At 56.3% G+C, this 23,378-nt stretch overlaps 1 protein-coding gene across 3 annotated transcripts in view; it reads right to left on the bottom strand.

Moving 5' to 3' along the window:
* Positions 1-23,378, bottom strand: part of KIRREL3 (kirre like nephrin family adhesion molecule 3) — a 349,047-nt gene that overhangs the window by 9,551 nt on the left and 316,118 nt on the right. For 2 of the 3 annotated variants that reach the window (XM_064524341.1, XM_064524343.1), the window contains 7 exons: positions 19,227-19,375; positions 18,648-18,775; positions 15,632-15,758; positions 8,681-8,781; positions 8,354-8,552; positions 6,974-7,009; positions 2,672-2,779 (listed from right to left, as the gene is read on the bottom strand). In XM_064524341.1, coding sequence (XP_064380411.1) covers positions 2,672-2,779; positions 6,974-7,009; positions 8,354-8,552; positions 8,681-8,781; positions 15,632-15,758; positions 18,648-18,775; positions 19,227-19,375 — 848 coding nt within the window. The remainder of the gene's footprint in view (positions 1-2,671; positions 2,780-6,973; positions 7,010-8,353; positions 8,553-8,680; positions 8,782-15,631; positions 15,759-18,647; positions 18,776-19,226; positions 19,376-23,378) is intronic. The other variant, XM_064524342.1, reaches the window with a different exon arrangement.

Here is a 23,378-nt window from a genome sequence, read left to right as displayed (position 1 = left end):
CACGTACTTGGTGCTGCCTCTTGCTGCGTCTCCCAAAGAGCAGGTCCAGCGACTGCCTCTCCCGATCCCGTGAGCCGTGTCAGGCAGCAGCTTGGGGGCATGGAGGAAACGCCTTTCCCAAAGTTACCGCCGGGTCACCTTGTGCCCTCCACGGTCCGCCTGAGGGCTGTGTTTGCAGGCAGCTGTTTTAAATGACGCAGCGACGCTCCAGGATTTGTCCTGCGAGACGAATCTGCAGCCGCGCTGGCAGGAAACGAGTCCCTCTCCTCCTAGCAAACGGCTCTGCTTGTCCCGTCAGCGCTGAGCCGCTCTCTGCAATACCTCTGCTGCTCTCACGCCGCTAACCATGACCAAAGTCCTCTCCTCACCCTCGCCGCGTGGTGTATAAACGCGAGTCGCGGCAGAGCTGCCCACGGAGCGGAGCAACCTGCTCCCTGGAGAAACCCCGTCTGGGCAGCTCCCAATGTCCTCTGAGCAGGACACCTGCTGAGCGGCTCTGCTGGGGGCCGAGCACCCACACCACGAGCATCCGGGGGTCCCTGCACGGCGCCAGGGAACCCAACCTGCACCCAGGTTTTGGGACAGTGCCGTGCTCAGCTACGTGGCACCAGCCAGGTTTCAGCCAGCGCCCGCAGGTCGCAGGCAGAAGAGAGAAATCGGCTGAGTGCATCATTAGCCAGGGAAGTTCCTGCCACCCGCCGCGGCCCCCCGGGGCCGTGAGGACACGGAGAGGTTCCTCTGCCGCTCGGTGCTGATGGTTCATTAGTGCCGCGGCATCCTGCTCCGCCGCCTCCCCAGCAGCAGCCTCGCCGAGCGTTCGTGCCGCTCTGCTGCCGCAAAGCGCCTGCCGCGGAGCCGGCGTCCCCGCGTGCTGCCTTCAGGAGACCGACAAGTCCTTCCTAAGCGGGGCTGCACTGGAAAATACCTGGAGGAACGGGACGTCGAACACTGACACGCTGCCATGTTCCCAGGACCCTCCTTCTGCTATTTATCCCCCCATTCCTGAACAGAAAAATGCCTCTTATTCCTCTCCCAGATCCAAGCTTGCTCTGCACAAGCGCCAATGTCCTTCAGGAAGGACGGGCAGTGCCTTTTCCTCCAAAAGTCCCTTCCTCTGGATGCTTTTGAGTGACCATCGCTTCCAATCGCTGGCTTCGCTCTCTGCTCTAAAACCTGGCCCTTGCGCCACGTATTCGATCTGTTGTCACAGCATTAGTGTTAAATTGTGTGTCCTGTAAAGAACCCCGCACCATCTGGTTGCATCAAATAAGAGGAATAGAATGAACCACAGGCTCTCGCCGGCTCCGAGTGATGCAGCATGTGCACGTCTCGCTGCGCACCGGGGGGGAGCACGGCTGATTACGTCTGACCATGGACGTGGCAACACGGCTTGGCCTGCTTCCTTCGGGCGCTCGCGTCGCTCATCACCGCTGAATGATTTCAGCAAAATTGAATTGGCCTCTTCTCAGGTCCTAGCGCTGCTCCTGTCCATCAGCAATCCCTCCCAAAAAGCAAGATTAATGACTGCCCCGGCTTTAATTTGTTAATACTTGCAGGAGCTGCTAATGGAGTTTGCAAGAGTTCAAAAAACGGGGGATAAAACAGGCAGAGATATCATTATTGCTCTTAAAATTAAACACATTTCTGCCGCGGGAGGCCAGGCGTTCATATCCAAATCCAGGAGGAGCTGGGGCTCTTTGATTCCTTTGCAAACAATCAAAAAAAGAGGTGAAAAAAACCCAAGAAAAGAAAACCAACTGTTTCTTGGCAGGCGCACACAGAGCTTGTGTATGGCGCTTGGCTTCGCGGCAGCTGTATCGCACATCCCCCGAGCTGGGAAAACCATCAAGCATCGCTCGTTCTCTCACGCGGCCCGAGATGCTCCAAACAATCCGACTCCTCTCCCTCATGGTTTGATGCCTTTTCATTTAGCCAACAATCATCCTTTAATTTCCCGGTGTCTTTTTAATGAGGCAACATGATACCACTCTGTTTACCCCTCCTTCCCTCTACCTGCGTCTCTAATGTCACGTTAACTTGCATTCCCACCGCAGCCACGCTTCCAATACCATGTGTCCCATGCAAAAACCCCTCAGCTGGCTGCAATTTCCCTCTAGGAAATATGTTTTATGTCGAGAAAATGGACTTAAACAGCAACAAAGAGAGCACGAAGAGAGGGGTGTGTGTAGCACCAACTTGTCACGCCGAGGCCGGGATTGCTTCTCCCTCTTGGGCGTCACGATCTTGCCAGCGCGGAGAGCGGAGAGCGGAGAACAGGCCCCTTCTTTGCAGCCCCTTTGCCCCCAGGGCCCAGGCTTCCCACCCCTCCTCGAGCTGCGCCCCGTGCAAATGGAGATGAGCATGTTTTTAAAGCGCTCTGCAGCCCTTTCCCCGCAGGGCTGCCATGAGCTGCAAACCTGCACTGAGCATTTGGTGGAGCCGTATGAGAGCCAGCTTGCTCTGGTGTCGTGTCAGTAAACTCAGCCTCTAATTTCTTTGCCTCCCACACACGCTGACGCCATGCAAAGCCCTCTCCCCTCAGCCAACAGGCCGAATGCCTTGGCCGAGCTGCGTGCCTCGCCGTGGAGAGGCGGCTGTGTGCCCCCGGCCCTTCTCCGGGCCCGGCTTTCAGCCCCCGCTGGGTGCAGGGGGGCTGGCGGGGGACACTTACTTCTCTGGGAGCGGGCGCAGCAGAAGGCAACGATGGTGGCCATCAGCACCAGGAACGCCACGCCGGCCCCCACGGCCACTCCGATGATCACCGCCATCGGCACCGACTCTGCAAGAGGAAGGAGAGGGTGCATGAAGCCCGGACGAAGGTGGGCGTGCGGCTTTCCCCTGAGCTCCCCGGCTACCTGGGGAGGATTTGGGGGAGGCCTCCCCCCGCCAAAACGGATCTTCTTCCCCGCTCCCGCCCCGCTGCAATGCAGGCTGCTCCCTCGTCCCTGCGTGGACGCCGGCACGTCCTCGGGAGGAGCGGACGGGGGAAGCGAGCTAGGTGGAGGGAGCCCGGCTCGCTTCCCCGGTCCCGGCTGCCGGGGACGGAGGGGCTGGGGAGGTGGGACGCAGCGCTGCCGCGCTCCGCGCACGAGCGTGCGCTCTGGAGGGGGCCCAGCAAGTCCCGAGCCTGGGCCCAGGGAGCAGATCTCGTAGCTCTGCCACTGACACACGCTGCAAGCTGGGCAGGCCCTGACCTCTCCATGCCTCAGTTTCCCTGCGGGGGATGGACGAGGAGGGGACCAGAAGAAGAGGCTAATGACTGCTTTAAGGAGTGCTGCGCGGTTTAACGAAAAACCCTCTCTGAAAGGATGAACAGCACGTAAGAAGGCAGCGTGTTAATGTTATTAAGACAAAACGGAGTCAGCGCCGGGCGGCAGAAAGGTTCGGGAGCCAGGCTGGGTGCAACGGCGAAAGATGGAGACGGGGAGCAGCCCCTTCTGCCCGAGGTAATAGCTCAGCTGCCGGGAGCCGGCGCAGGAAGGTGCCTGGCTGTAAAGTGTACGTGCCTGAATTAACCCCAAGCCATCATTCACCGCCTCTGCCTGTTCTACATCCAAATGGTCTCCCCTGCCTTCTCCCTTGGCTCATCGAGTCGGCCGTCCTTCTCCGGAGCCCTTGAGGTGCGTGCTGCGGCTGCGGGATGGGCCCGTGCCGAGGAGGGGTGCGTCGAGCGGGCCGGGGGCGTGCGGGGGGAGGCGAGACGGCGGCCCCGCCGCGCCGCTGGAGGAGCGGGGCCGGCCGCAGAGCGGGGGTTACGTGCTCGCATCCTTCTGCCGACGATAACTTTGTAGTTCAGTTCCCAGCGGGGATTTCGGGCTGCAGCTTAGACGGCAAAGCCGATTTATTTGCACAGATCCAGGCAGCAGTTTGCAAGGTGCGGGGGGAATATGAAATCACATTTATGGCGAAAGGGTCAGATTTTTCAGCCCAAGAGCCTTGTTATCTCCCTGCTCAGTTCCTTCAGTCCCTCAAAGCACGGTCCCCACTTAACAGCGAATATTGCATTTGTGCCTCTTCCTCAGGATTATTGCTAGACATGGACACTCAGCACTCGCTCTCGAGGGCTGCGGGTACCAAAGCAGTTGGTACCACTAATTGCCTCGGGTGTCTGCCTTGTTAGTGGGTGAGCGGCACGTCAGCAGGCACGGACGGGCAGGCAGAGATGTTTCCTCAGCCCAGCCGACGGGTAGAAAGCCGTCTCCTCGCAGGTCTGCTCTGCGCACGCCTGGCCACCCCTCCCTCCTGCCCTCCCGTGGGCTCCCAACCGACCCCAGGGCTGCTAAACGGAGACCGGGGTGGCAGGAGGTGAGGCTGGATTTCAGAGCAGCCACTGCAAAAAGCCAGGGGAAGCAGAGGGGCTGGCCCCCAGAGGCCTACACCTCCCCGCGCCTGTTATTTCTAAGCCCCACTTGGCCTCCTGTGAACCCACGACAGCCCAAAAGCGGGGCGACCCTTTCCCTGGGGGCCAGCCGAGCTCCCAGGAGCTCCAACTTGCTCAGTGGGGTGTTAAAAACATGCCCTGAGTGACTCACCTAAGGTGACACACAGGCTGACTGGCAAAGCAAAGGCTTTCACCCAGACTTTACCCTTGATCAGCAGTGAGACCAGACCGTCGTCCCTGCCTGTCTCTTGGCCCTGCAATGGGAAGCTTTGGAGGCAGGAGGTGATTGCAAGGATGGCTTGTCCTGCCCCAAGCTGCTGGGATATTTGGCAGCAGAGCTGTTCCTGCTGGCGATGGAGAAGCGCATTCAGCTACGGGGGAAAGAGTTGTGCGCGCTGGCTCTGAAGCTCTTGGCCACTTACTAAATGCTGCGTTGCTATTCCTGCTCAGGGGGCAAAGGGGGAGAAGGAGTTAGCTGGAAGGGAGGAACTGGCACTGAATGAGCACATCAGATCAGGACTCAGTAAGAGAGAATGAACACATGAAATGCCACAGCATCTCTGGAGGAGACCCAAGTGTGTCCTCACCACCTTCCCTGCACACCTCCAGCACGTGTTTCCTGCTCGGGCTGACCTGCCTTGTAAATGGAGGGGTTCATACCGAATCTAGGGAAAAATGAATGCTCGGCGGTCCTCTTTCCTTGTCTCCTGAGCAGATGGGGGACGTGGATGCTGTTGGTAGGGGAACATGAGGTCAAACAGATGATCTAGCTGGGATTTTCTGGGCTGGGGTAAGTCTCATTCTCTTTTTGGACCACAGAATTTCACCTCGGACCTGAGAAACTCAGGGTACATAGGGGGACTGTTCTTTTTCTTTCACTGACACTTCCTCCTATCTTACCAGGTATCTGCTGATGCTGCCAGCAAATCTGCAGTGGAGATCTGGCTTTTGCAAGGCTGTGGTGATGGATAACACGAGATGCTGGCTATAGAGCTTCAGCACTATGTTTTTCATTGGTCGCCGGTGGCTGTCGCTGGATGCTGTGGCTGTACAAAGGTGGATGATACCAAAAGCAGCAACAAAGAACATCTTGTAGTGGTCACGGATCCCGTCTTTTAACCTTCTTGATGGGCAGACTTTCGGGTGTACATCCTCACTAGCAGATCCATCGGCCAGTGTGACTTAAGGGATTATAATAATTCCACCGGCATCTTTACCATAGGCTCTTTGCAATCAGTGAAGGGTTTCTTTACAGCTATCTAACACCAGCAGGGCTAGAAGGGTATAAAGCCACCTCACGGTACCCCTTCGCAGTGGCCATGGCGCCTAGTGGGTCCTGAGCCCTACCTTGAGGACTGCACCAGACTAGCAGGGCAACCCCTCTATTTTCTTACAGTCCTAGATGAGATGGTTAAAAAAATTGTACTGCTTGAGTTTAGCCTCTTCTGCTCATGCTTGATCTAGAAAGAGCCTTTAATCTTCCCTGCTTAGCTTGTTGTTTGAAGTGATTCGGTTTGTGGTTTATGCTGATGCTTTTCACTTTCTGGCTTGCTCGTGAATTTTCTGCTGGGCCTGCTGATCCCTCCATTTGTCACTTGTCACTTGAGCTAGGCCCTCGGTGACGTGACTCAGACGGCTTTTCCTGCTTCCTGATTAGACTGCCAGACCCACTGAGAGTGTTCACCGTGGCAGCGCGACTATTTCCCCGGGGACACCTCGGGAGAATGCAGTTCCCAAGTGCTCTGGGAACTCTAACTGGAGCTCAAACAGCAGAGGCCAGAGCTGGTCCTAGCTGTCCCAAGGAGCTCATCTTAAAAACAACGTCTATGACAGACTAGCTGAGCCACAGCCAGAAGAATTTGGGATTTTCTTTGCTCGTTAGTCTACCACCACCTCCTAGGCAATGCTGCTACAGACGGTGGTAACTCCTTGCAGGATTTCTGCAAATGCTTGGCTCTCCCAGGGACGCATGGAGCCAAAGGGTGAGGAGGCAGGAGCCTGGCGCCTTTGGGAATGCTGGCTGGCTCAAAGCTTTCGGGAAGCAGGGTCTGTGGTGCAGAAGCAGGTAGTGATGCAAGCCGAGAAGGAGCTGTTTGCTGGCTATGTGCTCTCCCATGACCCCTGCTCTGGCTGGAGGAGACAAGGAAGGCACAAGGGCAGCACATCGCACAGGCATCTGTCCAAACATCCATCCAGTCCTGCACTGGCTATTCCTCTCCCAGGAACCCTGTCCTTGTCCCTCTGTTTCGCCCGTAATAGCACTTACGTGGTCCCTTCCCCAGCACTCAAAATGCGGCTGTGCAGCATTATCCCTCTCTCAGCGGACGGGGAGCTGGGGCACAGAGAGGCAGTGCGATTTGCCCCTGTTTGCAGAGCAGGTCAGTGGCAGAGCTGAGACCAGACTGCTCCTGCCTCCCAGTCCGCACCCCGACCACCGTCCCGTGCTCCCTGCAGCTCTCCTACACCCCTTCCTGCCCTGCCGGCCCTGCCTGCAGCGCCGGAAAAGCAGAGCTGGGAGGAGGACGCCGGGTCCTAAGGTGCGGTGGCGGCTGGGGACAAGTCACGTTCACCGTCAGCTCATGATTTCCATACCTGCGTGCATACCAGCTCCTGATTTCATTTCCGTACCTGTTTGAAAATAAAGCAAGTGTCCACAGCCTTGCACAGCCCAAGCGCACACACCAGTATTTCTGAGCGCTCAGCCCTCGGCTCTGCTCTCCGCTGCGAGCGCAGGGAGGTCCCCCTGAAGGGGACGTCCTCTGCCACCCTACGGCGTCCTCTGCCACCCTACGGTGTCACCTGCCCGGGGCAGGGGCTGCTGCTGGCGTGGGACGTCCTCGCGTTGCCTAGCAGGGACACTCGGACCTCAGAGGCGGAGCCGGCTCTGCTGGGCCGCCGTGGACTCGGGTGCTGCGGCGCCTGCTTAAACTTAGCTCAAGCGCCCTGCTGGGCTGCCCGCCTGCCCGCCGGGGTGTTCGCTCCGCCCTGCGGCACCCCGGCCTGGCCCCGACGCCCCGCGGAGCTGCCCGGCCACCCTCCGCCGGGACGCGGGCTTGCTGCTGCTCACTCTCCGACTGGCAGAAGACCTGGAAAAACCACTGGCTCTGTTTGAATTGGAAGAAGCCCAAGGCTAATTTTAAGGGGTTCATTTAGCTCTGATTTAATCTGGACGGCAGCCTTGCCTATAAATCACAGCTTAATGAGAACAATCCACCTGCCTGCCCTGGCATTTAATAAAATAGAACTGGAGTCCCTCCAGGAGCTACATATTCCTCACAGAGATATCTCCCTCCCTTGCTACGGAGAGCCCCAGGAGAGTGGAAATCCCCCGGCCAACCCAGAAATCCCCTCAGAATTGCTTAACAGGCCTTCGAGGCCGGATGGGTGAGCCCAGCCCTGCCAAACCACGTGCCGGCATCGCATCTGATGGCCGCTGCATGGTGCCGCAGCCCTGTTTGGTGGGATGCAACGACCATCAGCCCAGATGCCTTCCTTCCGCTCCCGGCACTGCGGAGCAGCGGGGTTCAGCAGGAGCAGCCATTCCTGTTTCTCGGTGGATACAAAAGATCCTCCAGCCCACGGCAGTGGCATCGTTTTAGGCTCTGGGGCAGGGAGCAAGAGATGCAGCTGCCCCAGGCCCAGGCCTGGCCCATGCCCTCCGGCTCCAGCAAGCCAGGCACTGGCAAAGTGGGGCAAAACCCTATCAGTGCTGGGTGGCAGAGACTTTACAGGGCCTTTCCCATGTCCTCGTCCCTCTGCCAGCGCCAGGTACCCTAAGGATGTGATTCTACACTAGCACAGCTGGCATATTTTCACTGCCCTTTCTAGTTTCCTCTTCCAACATCCCAAGAGCTTTTTGGAGCACTTTGTGCCTCTCACAGCATCTCCCCACTCTTACAGCCTGGCCAGGAGCTAATTCCCACTGCCGAGCAGTCCCCGCTGGCGCCTCAGCCCCACGGCGGAGATGCCCACCTTGCTCTTTGAGCCGGATGATCTCTGTGTCTGAGCCAAAGCTGTTCCAGGCAGTGCAGTTGTAAATGGTTTGGAAATCGGCCCGGACGATGTTGCTGATGGTCAGCGTAGAGATGACGCCCTCGTCAGTGCTGACCGTCTCCACCGTGTAGCGCCCGGAGGTGCCAGACTCCAGGACGTTCTCCTTCCAGGACCAGGCCTGCCAACCGAGAAGAGGGATCAGACGGGGGCAGGGAGAGCTTGTGGTTTGCCCACCTTAGGGCACCCTAAGACATGCAACGCATGAGATACGCCCCGAGAGGCGCTGCCCTGGAGGGTGCTACTCACAATTCGGTCCGGCGGAGGGGTGCTGCGGATGAAGCACTTGATCTGCCCCTTCTGGCCATGCAAGGCGTGCTGCGTCTGCGTGCTGGAGATGATGGGCGGCCCTGCAAGAGAGACAAGAGGGACGCTGGCTTCTCCCACGGATGGCTGCAGTCCCACAGCCAGAAACACAGCGCACTGGAGACAGCGGGGGAAACAGCAGGACACTGAGGTCCCCCTCTGAGAGAGATGGATGGAGAAACAGCTCCCTCATTTGTGACACAGAGGGACATTGCGCATGGGACAGAAGGGCATCTTCGCTTCAAGGCGGGCGTCTATCGCTATCATCCCTGCTGTCTGATAGTGATTGAACCACCCTGCTTCAATCTCCCTCTGCCAGGTCCCCTTCTGCCCCAGAGCCACCCTCTCCCCCACCGTTTCTGTGTCCAGCCCTACCCAGAAGCCGCTCTGTGCCCTTCCCCTAACCCTCCTCCTGCGGTGGGCATCTCCGTGGCAAAGCCGGCCTCTGAGAAGGGCTGACTGCTCCAGCAGCAAGGCGAGGGCCCAGCCCGCTCCTCTTCAGCGCTCTCCTGGATCCGGTAGGCAACAATTACACTAATTGCTCCCCAGGGGATTAAGGCAGCGTGTGCGGAGGGTAGGGAGCGAATGAGGCACCGGCGGAGACAGCTGCTACCTGCAAGCCGTGCATCGGTAACCTGAAATCAGCCCCCCCGTGATGCAGAGCAACAGGGACTTGGGTTTTGTGCCCTCCTTTCGATGAGTATCATGTTAAACAAGCTCTGACTACTCCTCTCTCCATGCCTTGGCCTCCTCCCGTCCTCAAAAGCACGTGTTCGCACAGCACTTCGACTCCCTGGGTGCGTTATTCAAGGCGACTGCCCGGTTGTAACGTAACCCAAGTGTCCCCAGCTCAGCCCCGGCCAACACAAGATACGTTTCCGTCGTGCACTCGTATTCGTTGTGCGGTGCCTCCCGCGTGCGGCAGAGGCATCCGGCGCTGGCTGGATGCAGCCCTGTCCTCCTCGGCCCCCTTGCTCAGCTGCAAAGCCGGGGGGACGTGGGGGACAGCCCCAGCCCGACAGACGTTTGATGACGACCAGGGAAAGTTCAGCCTGGGAATTCAGTAACTGGAAAGGGGAAAAACAGAGCAACGCCCAAACTGAAATGAACCAGAAGCCCCAGTCTGTCTATTTAATTTTGAAATCTGCTGCAGGTACAAGTGCTTTTTCCCTCTGGGGTCTCCGTAGCTGGGCTGGCTCCTTGTTTTTAATTTTTTGCAGGCTGCGGAGGCACAGCAGCGTCCCTCCTTCAGGGGAAGCTTCCTGCCGGCTGCTGAGAGGCACAGGGATTTGGGGACACACAACCTGCAGGGAAATGTCCTTGTCCCTCCTTGGTGGAAACCTTGCAGCAGTGGGAATGAAAAGAGGGGCTGGGGCCAAGAGCACGGCTTGGAGGTCCCGGGGTGTCCTCTGCTCTCCCAACGCCGTGTCAAACAGCGGCGTGGGGACCCGCACGAGGACAGGGCCTGAGGAGGGAATGACCCCAGGGGAGCAGCAGAAGAGCCGCAATCCTAATTGCTGTTTATTAGCCTCCTTAATTAAAACAGATTTGCATTTCTGAGAGTGGCTTGCTGCTGGCAAAAGAGAAAGCAGCAGCAAGCCAGGATGCGGGCAGGCTGCGCGGGGCAGGGAAGGCGACGGCTGGGGCGAGCGGGCAGCGGCTGGCAGGGGCTCCCTCTGCCCCAGCCTGGCTATTTCGGACATTTGCTCAGGGTTGTTTTTTTTTAATTTACCCCGGGTTTGCCAGAAAAGACGTCCTTCTGGCAATACCCACCCACGCGTTTGGAGCAACACAGGCCACGTGCAAGCACGCACACGAGCGCTTCAGCTGCAGCCTGTTCTTCGCCTGTAGCACTCCCACACGCAGGGCTCACAGCCGAAGGGTTGCACGGGGGCTTGAACCTGTGTGCGCTCATTTAGCCGTACAAAGCAGGCGTAAGCATGAGAGCTTGCACAGACACAGCCAGGGCCTGATCTCGGGCGCACGTCCCCGGGGCAGTCGGAGCTGGGCGAGCTCCCTGTGGCGGTCCCCTCTTGATTGCTCCATTGCAGGATCGAGAGGCTTTTCCTGGCTGTTTTTTCTTCTGCAGTAGATGTGTTCCTCTAAAAAAGTCTCAGGGATTTGGGTAGAGTGGTGAGAAACGGATTCATCCAGGTATTCCCAACTGATTCTCATTAAAATCACCAACTTGTAAATTTGCAGAGTGCACAAAAATGTACTGAAGTGCTAAATTCTTAGCCGTGGTGCACTAATGCATACAACTGCCTACTGAAATTGCCCTAATAATACCGTTCTGCACTGAAGTGTCAACCTCCTCAAATAATTCCCATGGAAATAGAGCCACATCCCTCTTTCGCTATGGTATTCCAAGGCGAGACGCACGGAAAACCAGCTTGCTAAAGTGTGCTTAGCTAACCAGGGAACGGAAACGTGCTGTGTCTCCTTCGCCCAGGGGAAAGCGGCATGATTATGGCCACCCAGGCCCTTGCCAGATGAAACATCGGCTGGTAAATATACTGCCACGGAGGCTGCCTTCATAGGACCAGCATGTTGCAGGGCTGAGAGCATCGCTTTGGAGACGGGGCTCGCTTAAAGCACTGCACGGAGACTCACCGCACCCTGCAAATCCGCACGTCCAGAAAGCGCTGGAAGCACCGCACACAAGCAGCACACGAGCTGACTGCTCAAAGCGCGCTGTGGTCAGAATTGGTAATAGCAGGAGATGTGCATGAAGGAGAAGTTAAGGTTTGTTTGCCGCTAATTGAATACACTGGTCGTAACTGTGTGTTATTGGAAACTTCTGTGCATTTTTTCTTCGGAAAAGAGAAAAAACGTTTTGTTGCTGTTTTCTGCCCAAATGGTCTTCTCTGAGATGTTTTTCTAGGTGTGCTCACAAGACGCATGCTCATTTATACATCTGTGATCTAAACATCTTTCAAAAGTGCTGGCCTGGGAGCTCTTCGTGCATTCCTTGCTTTGCTGTGATTTTAAAAACACATAGGGACTCTGGGTGCTTCTGTGCCTGAACGATTGTTGCCAGGCCCCGTAGGAGGATGACAACAGCACCTGGCCTTCTTGAAATAGCTCTTTCCAGCCGAGTCCAAGCGTGATGTGTTCAGAGTCAGCGGCAACTTCGGCTTGTCTTGGCCTTCAATCCCCACGTACGGTGCAAGAGCAAAATGGCACGTGGTGCCTGGAGAGCTCCCGTTCCCTGCGCTGGCAGCTAACTGTGACGGGCTGGCTTTAAAGGTGCATCGGTGCCTTTTCCTCCTGGAGAGGACACTTCCATCCCGTCACGCTCCCAGGGTGGCACGAGGAACGTGGGCTGAGCTTTTTGGCTAGCTCAAGATGCGCTAGCAGATGATCCCGCCGCCCCGCGGGCTGCCGGCTCGGCTTGGCGGCACTGACTGCTGATGACCCCAAGCCAACGGAGGCAAAACCAGCGACCGGATCTGCAGGCCAGGCCTAAATAAAGAAAAGCTAGCTTCTTTCTCTTTCGGCACTTGTATGTTAGTTACAAATTCTGGAAGTGCTCCAAGACTGGGTGACGCTAGAGAAAAATGGCTTAATAATCATAAAAAAGATCATTTTCCCCAAGGAGAGCGGATTTTAAATGGCACAAATGCCAACGGCTTTGGGTTTTATTATTGCTTTAGGAGTTCAGAGTCGAAGGCTTATCATCATGATAATAGCATATGACTAAAGACCATTTGTGAAATGAACATGCCCAGAAATAATAGCACAAAGTTGCAGCCTCTTCACATTTGGGGCCGGCGTTTGATTCTCCACCAGGCGCTGGCTCCTTATGAAAGCTGCCAATCTCCGGCCTGGCATTCAGCGCTAAGTGTTAGACAGCCCACAGGCAGGAAAAAGCTTTAAACAATGTTGCTATGGATATAAATGATGGAGCTATTGGTTGCGGTTATTTTTAGCACGGCAGGGCCAATTTATTTGTGCGGTCCTGGAGGCTCGCACAAAAGAGAAGGCAGCTTGCTGACTCGGGAGCCTTGGAGGAATGAAAGGATGGCCCGAACTTCTCCAGGCTGCCTGAGTCAATACCAACCTTTCCTCTCAAGCCTTCGCGACTTCGGAAATGGTCTGGTTGGGAGATTTCGGTTTAACTCTTTGCTTCCTGCAGAAACTGTGCTGGGTGAGGAGGAAGAAAGAGCCCTGATGCTGGGACTCGCCGGAGACGGGCAGGATGCTCCGCTCCCGCTCAGCGTAACCGCAGCGCAGCCAGGGAGAGCCCCGTGGGAACGCGCGTGGGGAAGCCCAGGGCCCTCGGAGGCTTGCTGCAGGCGTGAGCCAAGGGGCCGGCGTGCTGCAAAGCTCACGGCATGCTCCTGACCAAGCACTGGGGCAAATCAGCCCCACAACTGCTTGCTGGAGCGAATTCAAGGTGGTTTAAATCCTGAATTAGCCACCTCAGATTGGTCAGCCCTAGCAACAAACCTTCTCTTGCAGAGGGGCTCTGTCCCGAAGAGCCAGGGCGGTGGCTCCTGCTCACCGGCCTCCGCCAAGCCTGGCCGATGCGCCGGGCAGGCAGCCCTGGCGTGAAGGTGATGCTGTGCTGCTTCCCGCCCCGCGCTGCAGACAGCAGGCAGCGGCTGTGGGAGCTGCAAACAGGACCGCGTGCACTCAGGAAGATCAAGAGGCTTTGGCTCGTGCGGGGACCGTAAATCAGACTGCGGCTGATTTTTATTACGGCACCAACAGTTCCTCGCTTCCTTCATGTCTCTGCTGCTCTGGCCCTGCCAAGCGCTGCTCGTTTGCATAATCCTCCTTCCCATTAACAAAGCCCTGAATCATATCTGCTTCCCTTCAGGCTTGCGGCCTCCCGCTCTGATTCGGGGGTGGACTGCCAGCCGCTCGCTGCAACAGTCAACCTGGCTCGCGAGGCCGCGGGCTGGGGACGGCAATGCCAAGGAGCCGGCGGGAAGGGCCGCGAGACCCCATCGCCGCTCCGGCAGGCGGACGGAGAGCTCTCCCGTCTCCGCGTCGTGCTGCTGCCACTTCTGACCGGCCTCCCCGGGCCGCACACAGGGACAGCCGGGATCGCAGGCTCACGCTGGGGCGGATGCAGATCCCTCAGCCCAGGTCCCTGTTGAGCTTTAGGCTTTCAGTGGGATTGATCAGCCCTTCTGAAGTCCCTGTGCATTGATTGCAGACAGAGTCTATGCAACTAGCCCAGAACAGACACTTCCAAATGCTTAATTTTCCTGTGACAAATCCCACCCCATGGAGAAATGCACCTGATAATAACAAGACACTTGTATCACCTTCTGGATTTAAAATCACTTGAAAATATGAGGCGTCCAGCTTCCCTCTCAACTTACGGCGGAAAAACCCTTTCAGAAGAATCCATTAGCTGGATTAGGTACGCTGCCTCGCGCTCATGGAGCCGGACTTCTGCTCCAGCTGCAACGCGCAGCTCCAGCACAGGCTGCACACCCGCAGTGCTGCCAGATGTCAGACCCAGGACACTGCTCTGGGGCTTGCCTGCCTCGAGTCTCCTAGCCCGGATTCGGCCTTTGGTCACTCCGCAGGGACAGGAGCCTGTCACGCCGCTGGGGTGTGGGATCCCCCTCCACTGCAAGGCCTGACACCCGTGACGCCAGTGCTGTCACCTCGGGGTTATGCCTAGCCCGAACGGCAGGGCCCCAGCAGCACGTGTTAGCGGCGAGGGGCACAGCAGGCAGTCGGCTCCGGGGAGATGTGCAAAGCTGAGAAGCAAAGATTTCATTTGCTCCCGCGCCAGCTCTGCAGGACAAAAAGCTCAGCAGCAGCGCGAGCTGCAGAGCTCTCGAGAGAGGCTTTTCCGTGCTGCGCACTGCAAACAGCCCACTGGGCGCTTTGCTCTGCATCCAAGGCGGATGGGTGCCTGGTAGGTGTCAGAAAGGGAGCAGGTTCTTTGTTTGTGCTAATTTGTTGCTTTGTTTTCTGCAGGCAATTTTAATTGTAATTAAAACCCAGCAGCCGATGGGGAAGGAGCACGCCGGCGCCAAGGAGCTCAGCTGAAGTCAAGGCAGTGGTTGGTTTTCAGTACCCTGCTGTGTTGCCCTTGGCTTCTCTTTCTAGCATTATCTCCATTTAAAATGAAGGCTTGCTGCTGCCTGTGCTGCTTCCCTGCTTATTTTCTCCTCTTTGCGATAGTGAGGGGGGACTGAAACCTGCCAGTTTGTCAGGCAGGTGAGAGACAATGCAAGATTCATACTGTATTTACACCATTTGCAGCCTGCCTGGCACAAGGCATGGTGAGACTGGAAATCATCTGGCTGCTGCAGCATCCCGGCCAGGTCACTGATAAACGACAGAGGTGTGGAGTGCTTCCCAGCTCCTGGGCCTGGGTGAGGGTCCAGGCTGCATCCTGCCGCTGTGCCGGGGGAGACCCAGGCAGCCCAGTTATTTAGCAGCGCTTTCTCTCACAGGTATTTCCATGTGTGCTCCGAGAGAGTGATTAGGCTTCTGGTTTCGGATCCAGGCTCAATTCCCAGCTCTCTAGCTGTACAACAGCGATGACAGCGCTCTCTGACCTTGCAAGGGTTTTGCAAGATAAATCTATTAAAGATTTAAAGATGCTCGCTCCCAACTACTCAATAAACCCTTGTTGACAATATGGAACCAAACAGATCTCAGCTAATGTTGGTTTTTGCAATTCCGGGTCTTGCTTTAACCGATGAATTTCCAGGCGAATGAATGCAGTTTCAGAAATCCAAATTGCTCATACTGCCCACACAGCATGATCCTCCCAGCTCCAACTAAGGATAGGATTTACCCAGAAAAGCAAAAACCTAAGTGGATACTTCAAAACTCATGCAAAACAAGCTGTCAGAGCAACAGGGAGAAACACAATGAGACACCAGGACAGAATAACAACAGAAAAGCAAGAGGTACCGTTGACGGTCAGCGTAACCTCGCGTTCACCCGCGCCAACCCGCGGGACCACTGCTCGGCACACGTATTTCCCAGCATCTTCCTGGCGGACGGACTTCAGCGTCAGCTTGTTCTCGTTGCTCAGGACCTGGAAGAGAGGAGGGGACTGCTTTCAGGGTGGGCAACGTGAAGTGGAACAGAGCTCGCTAGGAGCTCAAGGGCAGCTCAGGGAAAACAGTACTATCCGAAGTGACTAAGCCCATCGTCTAAAATGGCATGGAAATATCACTCATTGCTGTTGGCCAAGGAATAAGGAAACCACCCAGTTGGGGGGGGAATACAAGTCCTGTTCTCGTGCATTTGAATTCTTACAAATTCCCATTTTGCAAAAAGCCCCATAGGAGTCCTTTCTTTGGCTTTTGATCTGTTTTCTTCCTGGTAAAAGGGCACAGGAAAGGAGGCAACTTGTGGGGAGGTGTTTCCTAGGATCCCAAACCGGCTCCTACAGTGGAGGGCTGGGAAAAGAGCAGCCCTGCTCCCACATCTCACTGCAAAAGCTGGAGGCTGATGGGCTTTACGAAGCAGTATCAGCTGTCAGCATCCCTCGGGGGAAATGGAGACAGCTCTGCTGAACAGCACAAGTATCTCCTTGGGGTTAAAAAGGCTGGCGAGTCTGTCCTGAGCCCTGAGATCTGTGGCATGCTCCAAGACAGCATGAGTCAGCTAGAGGGAGCCAAATAAAAAGGGAGCCGGCTGGCCGGCGTGCTGCCTGGGCGCTGCGGAGCTGAGAGCCACGGCCGTCCCCTGGCACCACGAGATGGGTTGGGAGCAAAGGCGAGGCCTGAAGCGCGGCTGGCGCTGGACACCGAGGGTCAGGCAGCCCTCGTCCTCCCAGGGCTCCTTCCTAACCGCTCGGCACACTCCAGCGGCTTTGCGAAACCGAGATAATCGCCTAGGGCGAGAGTGCTGCCTGCGTTCAGATGATGGTAATAACCGAGAGGAACAACAACTGCCGCTGTGGGACGGGAAGCCACCCAGGGATTATTGACCCACTGGGATTCCCTCGCTCTGATTCAAGCCATCAGCTTTCCCAAGTCTGTAATTACTTCCCGGGAGACAGCCTCCTCTGAGGCCATTCCCGCTTGGAAAAAACACCCCAGCGGTTAACGCAGACACTTGCCTCGCACACGTTTCCGGCGCTGGGCGATCCCAGCTCCCCTTCCCGGCCTGTGCACTATGTGGGCCCTGGCCAGGGAGGGAGCGGAGGTGAGCAGCGTGGCTCAGCCCATCCAGCTCACTCCCATGTGAGTTTAGCAGCCTAATAATACCTCATCCTGAGCCGTGTAAGTCAGCGCTACCTCAGACTTCATTTGCCCAGACGAAGGCAAAAGATGCTTTCAAACCCAAACTTGCGTGTACCTTGGGCAGCTACTGCTTAACTTCTCAACCCTCCTTTAGCTTCTTCACTCTGCTTGCTCAGCTGTCCTGCCTGTGAAGAGGGGATCAGAGCACCTTGCACCTCCCTGCGCTGGCTGAGACATGATGAGTATTTGCAAAGCTCATTACGCTTTTCAGGACAAGAGAGACGCTGAGGAGTCTGCTGGGCCGGATCCGGCCTTCCCTCGTTTGAGCAGGCTCCAGCCCACGCAGAGGGGCTGAGCTGGGGTAAGCACGTTACAATGCGACCTCTGATCTCAAAGTATCTTGTGCCCTGTCATAATTTCAAATGCAATGCAGGAATGAATGGATTTGAGGAAAGATGTGCTTATAATTCTAGGACTCATCCCCGAAACAGCTGTTAAGCACTGCAGTAGCTTTTCCCACTTTAAGCTTGTTTCTACTGAAGTCGATGGCAAAACCTCCCTTGACAGCAGTGGGCCCCAGATCAATTCCAGAGGAGAAAAGCTTCCAAACAGCTCGGAGGTGTGCAACAGCGGAGCACAAAGGAGAATCGAGCTAATATTTAAGGGCTGGTTGAGGAGCCTCGAGGTTCAGGAGACCCACAGGTCTGGAGGCCAGCGAGGACCGCTACAGTCTTCCCATCTGAGCCCCCTGCTCAAGGCAGGCTTGAGACATCACCCGCTGGCCCCATCGCTGCCCTTGTCACCCGTTTGCTGGCCGTGGCAGCACTGGGAGCCCGGGCTGAAGGAGTCCCTGAGCAGCCGGGAAAGACCCTGCTCCTTCCCACGGGCACAGTGTTTAACATGTATATGATTTATAAAACTGCTACCTGTCAGCGAGAGGTTAAGTGATGCTCTGGCCTCTGTTTAACCCTGATGTTGATCATCACGTGAATCAATTCTGCTCCTGTTAGGACTGCTTTACGAACGTATCCTGCAGGGGAGACCCCCGTGCGCCCTAGAACGTGGCTCTGCACGTTCCTCCTTGCTAGGCCTCGATGGGGCAGGGTCAGATAATCCACCGCCTTGTTTCCTCTGCTTGCAGCAGTGGCGTCCTCATTTTCGGCAGCCTCGTTTTCCCTTTGCCTCTCCAAAGATGGAGTTGCTCCGGGATGAGCATGCTGCTTCCAGGAACATTAATTAACCTCAAGGGGGGGCACCCGGTGGCTGGAGCAGCTGGACGGGTCTCAAGCCAGGTGAGAGGGTGGAGAAGTGAGTTCTTGAAGCTACTCAGCCAAGGTCCCTGGGCTCTAGGGACTCCAGGCTAGCGCACGGCCCGACTTTCCAGCCTGCCATCAAAATGCCTCGTGAATTCACATGCACCTTTATCTAAAATGTCACAAAGGTAATAAACACTTCACTGCTTTATGCACGTCTCTGGACTAACTGTGGACACTCGCCGCAGCCTTGCTGACCAGGACCACGGCCTGAGAGCCACTACTCTGCAATGCCACGCCAGCCCCTTCAATCGACTGGCTTTAGGAGCAGCCTGGCAGGGCCAGCGTTTGTCCAGACAGCGTCTCCCAGCCTGTAGGTACGGCCTGTGGGACTTGTGCCTGGATGGGGAGGTTTATGCAGGGATGTCTTGGGCCCTGCATGTGCTAGTCATTCCCCACCGCCCGAGCAGCAGTTCTTACCACGCCTGAGCCTCGCTTCATCCAGACAATGGTGAGAGACGGGTTCCCGGTCCAGGCACAGTTGAAGACTGCGTCTGAGCCCAGGTCAACGAGGAGGGACTGCGGTTCTGTCGCCATCCGGGGCCCAACTGTATGGAGGAGACCGGCATCACTCCCAGTGATGGGCTCTGTCAACTAGAAGCCCTCAAACCAAACGGTCACTGTGTCAGAGGAAGCTGTGGAGGGTCCTGATGTAACCCCGGGTCACAGCTGCATACGGCCCCCAAATAAACTAGAAGAGCTGGAGCCAGGTGCCTGCTTCTGCCGTCCCAGAAGTGCCGGATGCCTGAGGGACCACTGCCCCCAGGGCTGGGCATTCGCGAGGCGGGAGTCCCGTCAACAGCTCTGCAGAGCGTTTACAGCGTCTGGGCTGCGAGGGAGCCCAGCGAGTCCTGGTCACTCTGGGACTGTCAGAGCTAGCCAAGGAATTGCACGTCCTCCCCTTCCCATTAATTTTTGGCAGCTCTGCTGACCCTGAGATTAGATGCCGTTTATAAACTGAGCCCTGGGAAGTCAGTCTCGAGCTGACAGATTACTCACAATAGACGTCCACAGTCCTGCTGATGTTTGTGCTGCCCAGCGCGTTGGTAACCTCACAGGAGACCGGCTCAAAGAAGAAGGTGTGGTCCACGATGGTTTCATAGAAGTCACCAGATGCTTCCTTTATTACCTGGCCTTTCTTTGCCCACCTGTGGTATGAGAAAGAGCAGGGTTGTGTTGCTGTTTTGTGCTGCTTTCCATCCACAGACGTGCAGTGACAGAGGTGCCCTCGCAGCCGTGCTGTCACGCACACGGCTGGCAGTGCTGAAGGGCTGCAGGGTTCCCACTGCTGCCCTTGACTTAGGAGGGATGTGCTCATCTTCGGCATCACCCTCATCCTCAGCGATGGGGCAGACGGAGTGGCCTGAGGCCTTCTCCCTTTTCAGCCTCTGCAGGTCGTGGACAGGAGCCATCAAAGTGCACGTATCCCCGCTGGAATGTTTTCAAAATAAACCAAAATTGCTATTTCCCAATGAAAACCAGTTTCACTGGAAATAAACTTTACTCCTCAGGAGCGCAGGCAAGGGGGAGAAGAGCCTGGTGATGGGAGAGATGGGACAGGACGAGTCTCAGAAGGTGGGGAACATGGTGCCAGGACAGAGCTGCCACTTGCTGAACCCTTGCCAACCAATGCTGTTGGCCCTTCCACACCAAAACCACTAAAAACCCTTTCAGCTTCCCCCTACTTCCACCCTTTTCCCCTCTCTTCTTTTTTTGTCCATCAAAAAGAACTTTTATCCCTTTAAGGCAGCTGAAATAACATTACCCTGAAAAGCCAAGCTGGCATTTGCAACACTGCAACTTGCAAATTGTCTTGGAGAACAAGCTGTCAACTCAGCACTTGAATTAAGCCGCTGTTTGCCAAACAATGAGCAAATGTGACCTAATGGGGCACCATCTGGCAACCTGCCACTCTGGGGCGGGTGGAAAAGACGGGAGATGCTGTCAGCCTGTGTGAAACTCCAGCCGCTCTTTGGGGGGAGGGAAAGAAAGCGTGGAAAACAGCCTGGGGGAAAAAAAATAATAAGCGTACTGAAACAACTGACAGTTAAAGCAGAGGGAAGAGGATTTCCCTGAGGAATCTCTGCCCCTGTTTGTCTCGGGGGCGTTTGCCTCTGGTTGCAACAGATGGGACGGGATGTTTGGAAAAGATGGGACGGGCTGGGGAAAGACGCAGGTGCCGGGAGTCTGCTGTTGGGGCACGGGGCAATTCCAGGGCATCTCTCTGAGCCAGCTACAAACCCCGTGGCCTCTCCTGTGCTCCGGGGAGCTGGGCAGCATTTCGGGGAGGGCTGCAGATGCTCTGCAAACCTCCAGCATTGCAAACTCTTCCCCAGCATCTCTCTCCTCCAGCAGCGAACGTGTACAACCAAAGAGGGACGCTGTCAGACACAGACAGGTCCCCCGCGGGGCTCAGCGGGGCTCGCACGAGCCCCTGCCGTCAGCTCCGGAGAGCGAAACGCCGGCTCGTCGTGGGCTGCCGCGGCCCGGGCGGGGGAAGCGCTCTGACAGCGCCGCTAGAGCAAATTCCCCGCGCGCGGGCTAAAGTGAACCTAATTGAATCAGGACAGCCAACCTGCAAGGCTTCACCCGCCGTCTGATGACACAAGCGTTTTGAAAGAGATGTATTAGCAGCGCAGATGCGAGCTGATTTGTATGCACTTATCTGCTCTCTTGTTTCATTTATCTCTGCACCTCTAACAGATGCTGACTGGCCAGTTTGGCTTCCCTGTCCTGCCTTCCTCTCTGCGCCCCCCTTCAATAATTCATCAGCAGACGCTGCTTGTGTTCCTAGGGCTGTGCTTCACGTGCTAACGGGGGAAGCTCCTCTTACGGCAGGGAGAGCGCAAACCGCACCTCCCACCTGCTGCTCCAAAACGCTGAATTATCGTTAATGTTCTGGTTGCGCCTTTCTCATTCCGCAGGGAACCGAACCCGAAGCCAACCGGCTCATGAGAGGCCGGACAGCAAGCCTGATCGAACCGGTGTGCTTCACTGCCTGAGGCTGGATGTTGCCCACTTCCCACCGGAGCGGCGGCGGGAGCCTCGCTGCCCATCCCGGAGGGCATCTGCCGGTGCTCGGGCAGCAGCTGGGCTCCAAGGGCTGCTCCTCGCCCGGGGCCGCGGCGGCAGAGCCCGCGGGGATTCGCCGGAGCTGGCCTTTCTCTTCCCCGGAGCTTCGCAGAGCTTGTGGGGTGGAGAAGAAACAGGTCCTCATCTCCTCGTGCTTGCTCTGCTGGTCAAGGGGACCTGAATCTGCCCCTCGCCAGCGCTTGAGGGGAGCAAGGAAGGTAGAAAGTCAGAAAGGAAGGTAGAAAGGAAGTTGGAAAGTTAGAAAGGAAGGTGGAAAGGTAGAAGGGAAGGCAAAGGCAAAGGGAGAGTTTTCTCCAGCTCTTCTATTGCCAGGAATGAAATATTATTAGCAACCCGTGGACTCGTCGCGTTTCCTATAGACAAGAGCACAGTGCTTTACATATTTGTTCAAAACCTATTGCTTCTGCAAAACTGGATTTGCCCAGTGGAGAGATGTGTCATAAAAAGCAATTTTTTGTGCTTCAGCAGAGATCAAGGTTCTTGCTCTAGTTTTCCAAGGTTTAACACTTCTGAATCAATGTGGCTGAACAAGCACTATGGACCTTTTATAATGCCAAATTGCTTTTTAATAACAACAGCTGATAACCCGCGGCGCAGCTTCCCATGATGTGCTTGTGGACAGCCACGAGCCAAGTTACCCATGTCTTTAACAAGCCTGCAACATGCCTTTCCTACCTATTAACCTTTTGTCAATTATTTATAAATGGAGGCTAGATAAAACGTAGCCGAGAATACGTCGGAGGATGCGTGACTCCCGCGCGGGGCCCTCTGCCTGGTGCATCCCCACGGACTCGTCCCCCCTCCCCGCAAACCCGGCTGGAGCAGACGCGGCGGGGGCACCTGCACCTCCCCAAAGCCAATTTTGCTCCTCTCAAACATCTCACAGACTGGCGGCTGTTAAAGATGAGAGGGCACCGCTCATCCGCTTTGATCTCAGGAACACAGCCTGCAATTTCCACCTGTGCTACCTCTTTATTAAGCGCAGTCATCTATGCTGGTGAGCCAGAGAGACAGCCTGTCCTGGAGCCTTAAAGGGGATTTATTTGCTTGATCTTCACCTGCCATGAAACTGCTCATTTTTGGTAGCCCTCGCCAGTGCCGGGGCGTCTCCCCACACCAAGCCGGCCTGTTGGCATCCTGCCGCAGGACCCGGGCCGTCCCTTTCCCCGGGCTTTCCGCGCAGGACCCCAAATCCCCCACCGCTCCTCCCCGTGTCCCGTAACGGGGGTCTCGTTCCCTACGAGCCGCTGCGCTTGGCACAGCCCCAGGTCTTCCCTTCTCTTCACGAAGCACCGTCTCAGCCCGCTGCCCCACACGAGCCTTTTTCCCCCTCTGGGCCGAGTCTCCTTTCGCTCTTTCCTTCCCCAGGTTTCTAAGCTCTCTGCAGCTCTGCGTTTATTTTTCGCCAGCCTCTCTGGGGTGAGCGCCCAGTGCCTCCCAATTTGGTATCTTCTGGAAATTGAATCGGCCTCGGCGATGGAGGAAAACAAATTTCAACCAGGAAACAGGTATTTCGATCCAAGCTTCAAAGGGGTTATTACGGACAGCAATGAGAAAAAAGTGATTAAAGAATAATAAAAAAAACCCTCTACTGGGTCCTTTTAACACTTAAAAATTAGCGGGAAGGAAGGTACTTCTCCAAGGAGACACTCTCCAGAGAAGCAGCATTTTTCTGGCTGCATCGATTGCTTCCCAGCTACATGCGCAAGCCAATAAATAAAAAAGGACAGTTTGTTCACGAGCACTGTTGGCGGTTTGTTTTGCTTCTCGTGCCTCAGTGTTGCTTCCGCAACCTGCTCCGGTTTCCGAAGGAAACCTGCCGAACGCGGGGGGACCGGGCGCTGCTGGAAGCGCCCTGGGCTGGGACGAAGCAGCCTCGCTTCCTTCCAGGGTCTCAGGCAAAGCTGCTGAACCTGTTTGTAGACACAACCCGGCTGGGCTCGAGACCTTGCCCTGCAATGCCAAAACTGGAGGAGATGCTGCTCGTGGAGCCCGTCAACAGCCAGCGGGGTTAGATCCAGCAACGGGAGCGTTGGGCGCCCTGCGGAGCACCGGCGC

Source organism: Dromaius novaehollandiae, chromosome 21, assembly GCF_036370855.1.
Source record: "Dromaius novaehollandiae isolate bDroNov1 chromosome 21, bDroNov1.hap1, whole genome shotgun sequence".
NCBI classification, from domain to species: Eukaryota; Metazoa; Chordata; class Aves; order Casuariiformes; family Dromaiidae; genus Dromaius; species Dromaius novaehollandiae.
Note: the sequence above shows the minus strand (reverse complement) of the source record. Positions and strands in the feature narration are given on the sequence as shown.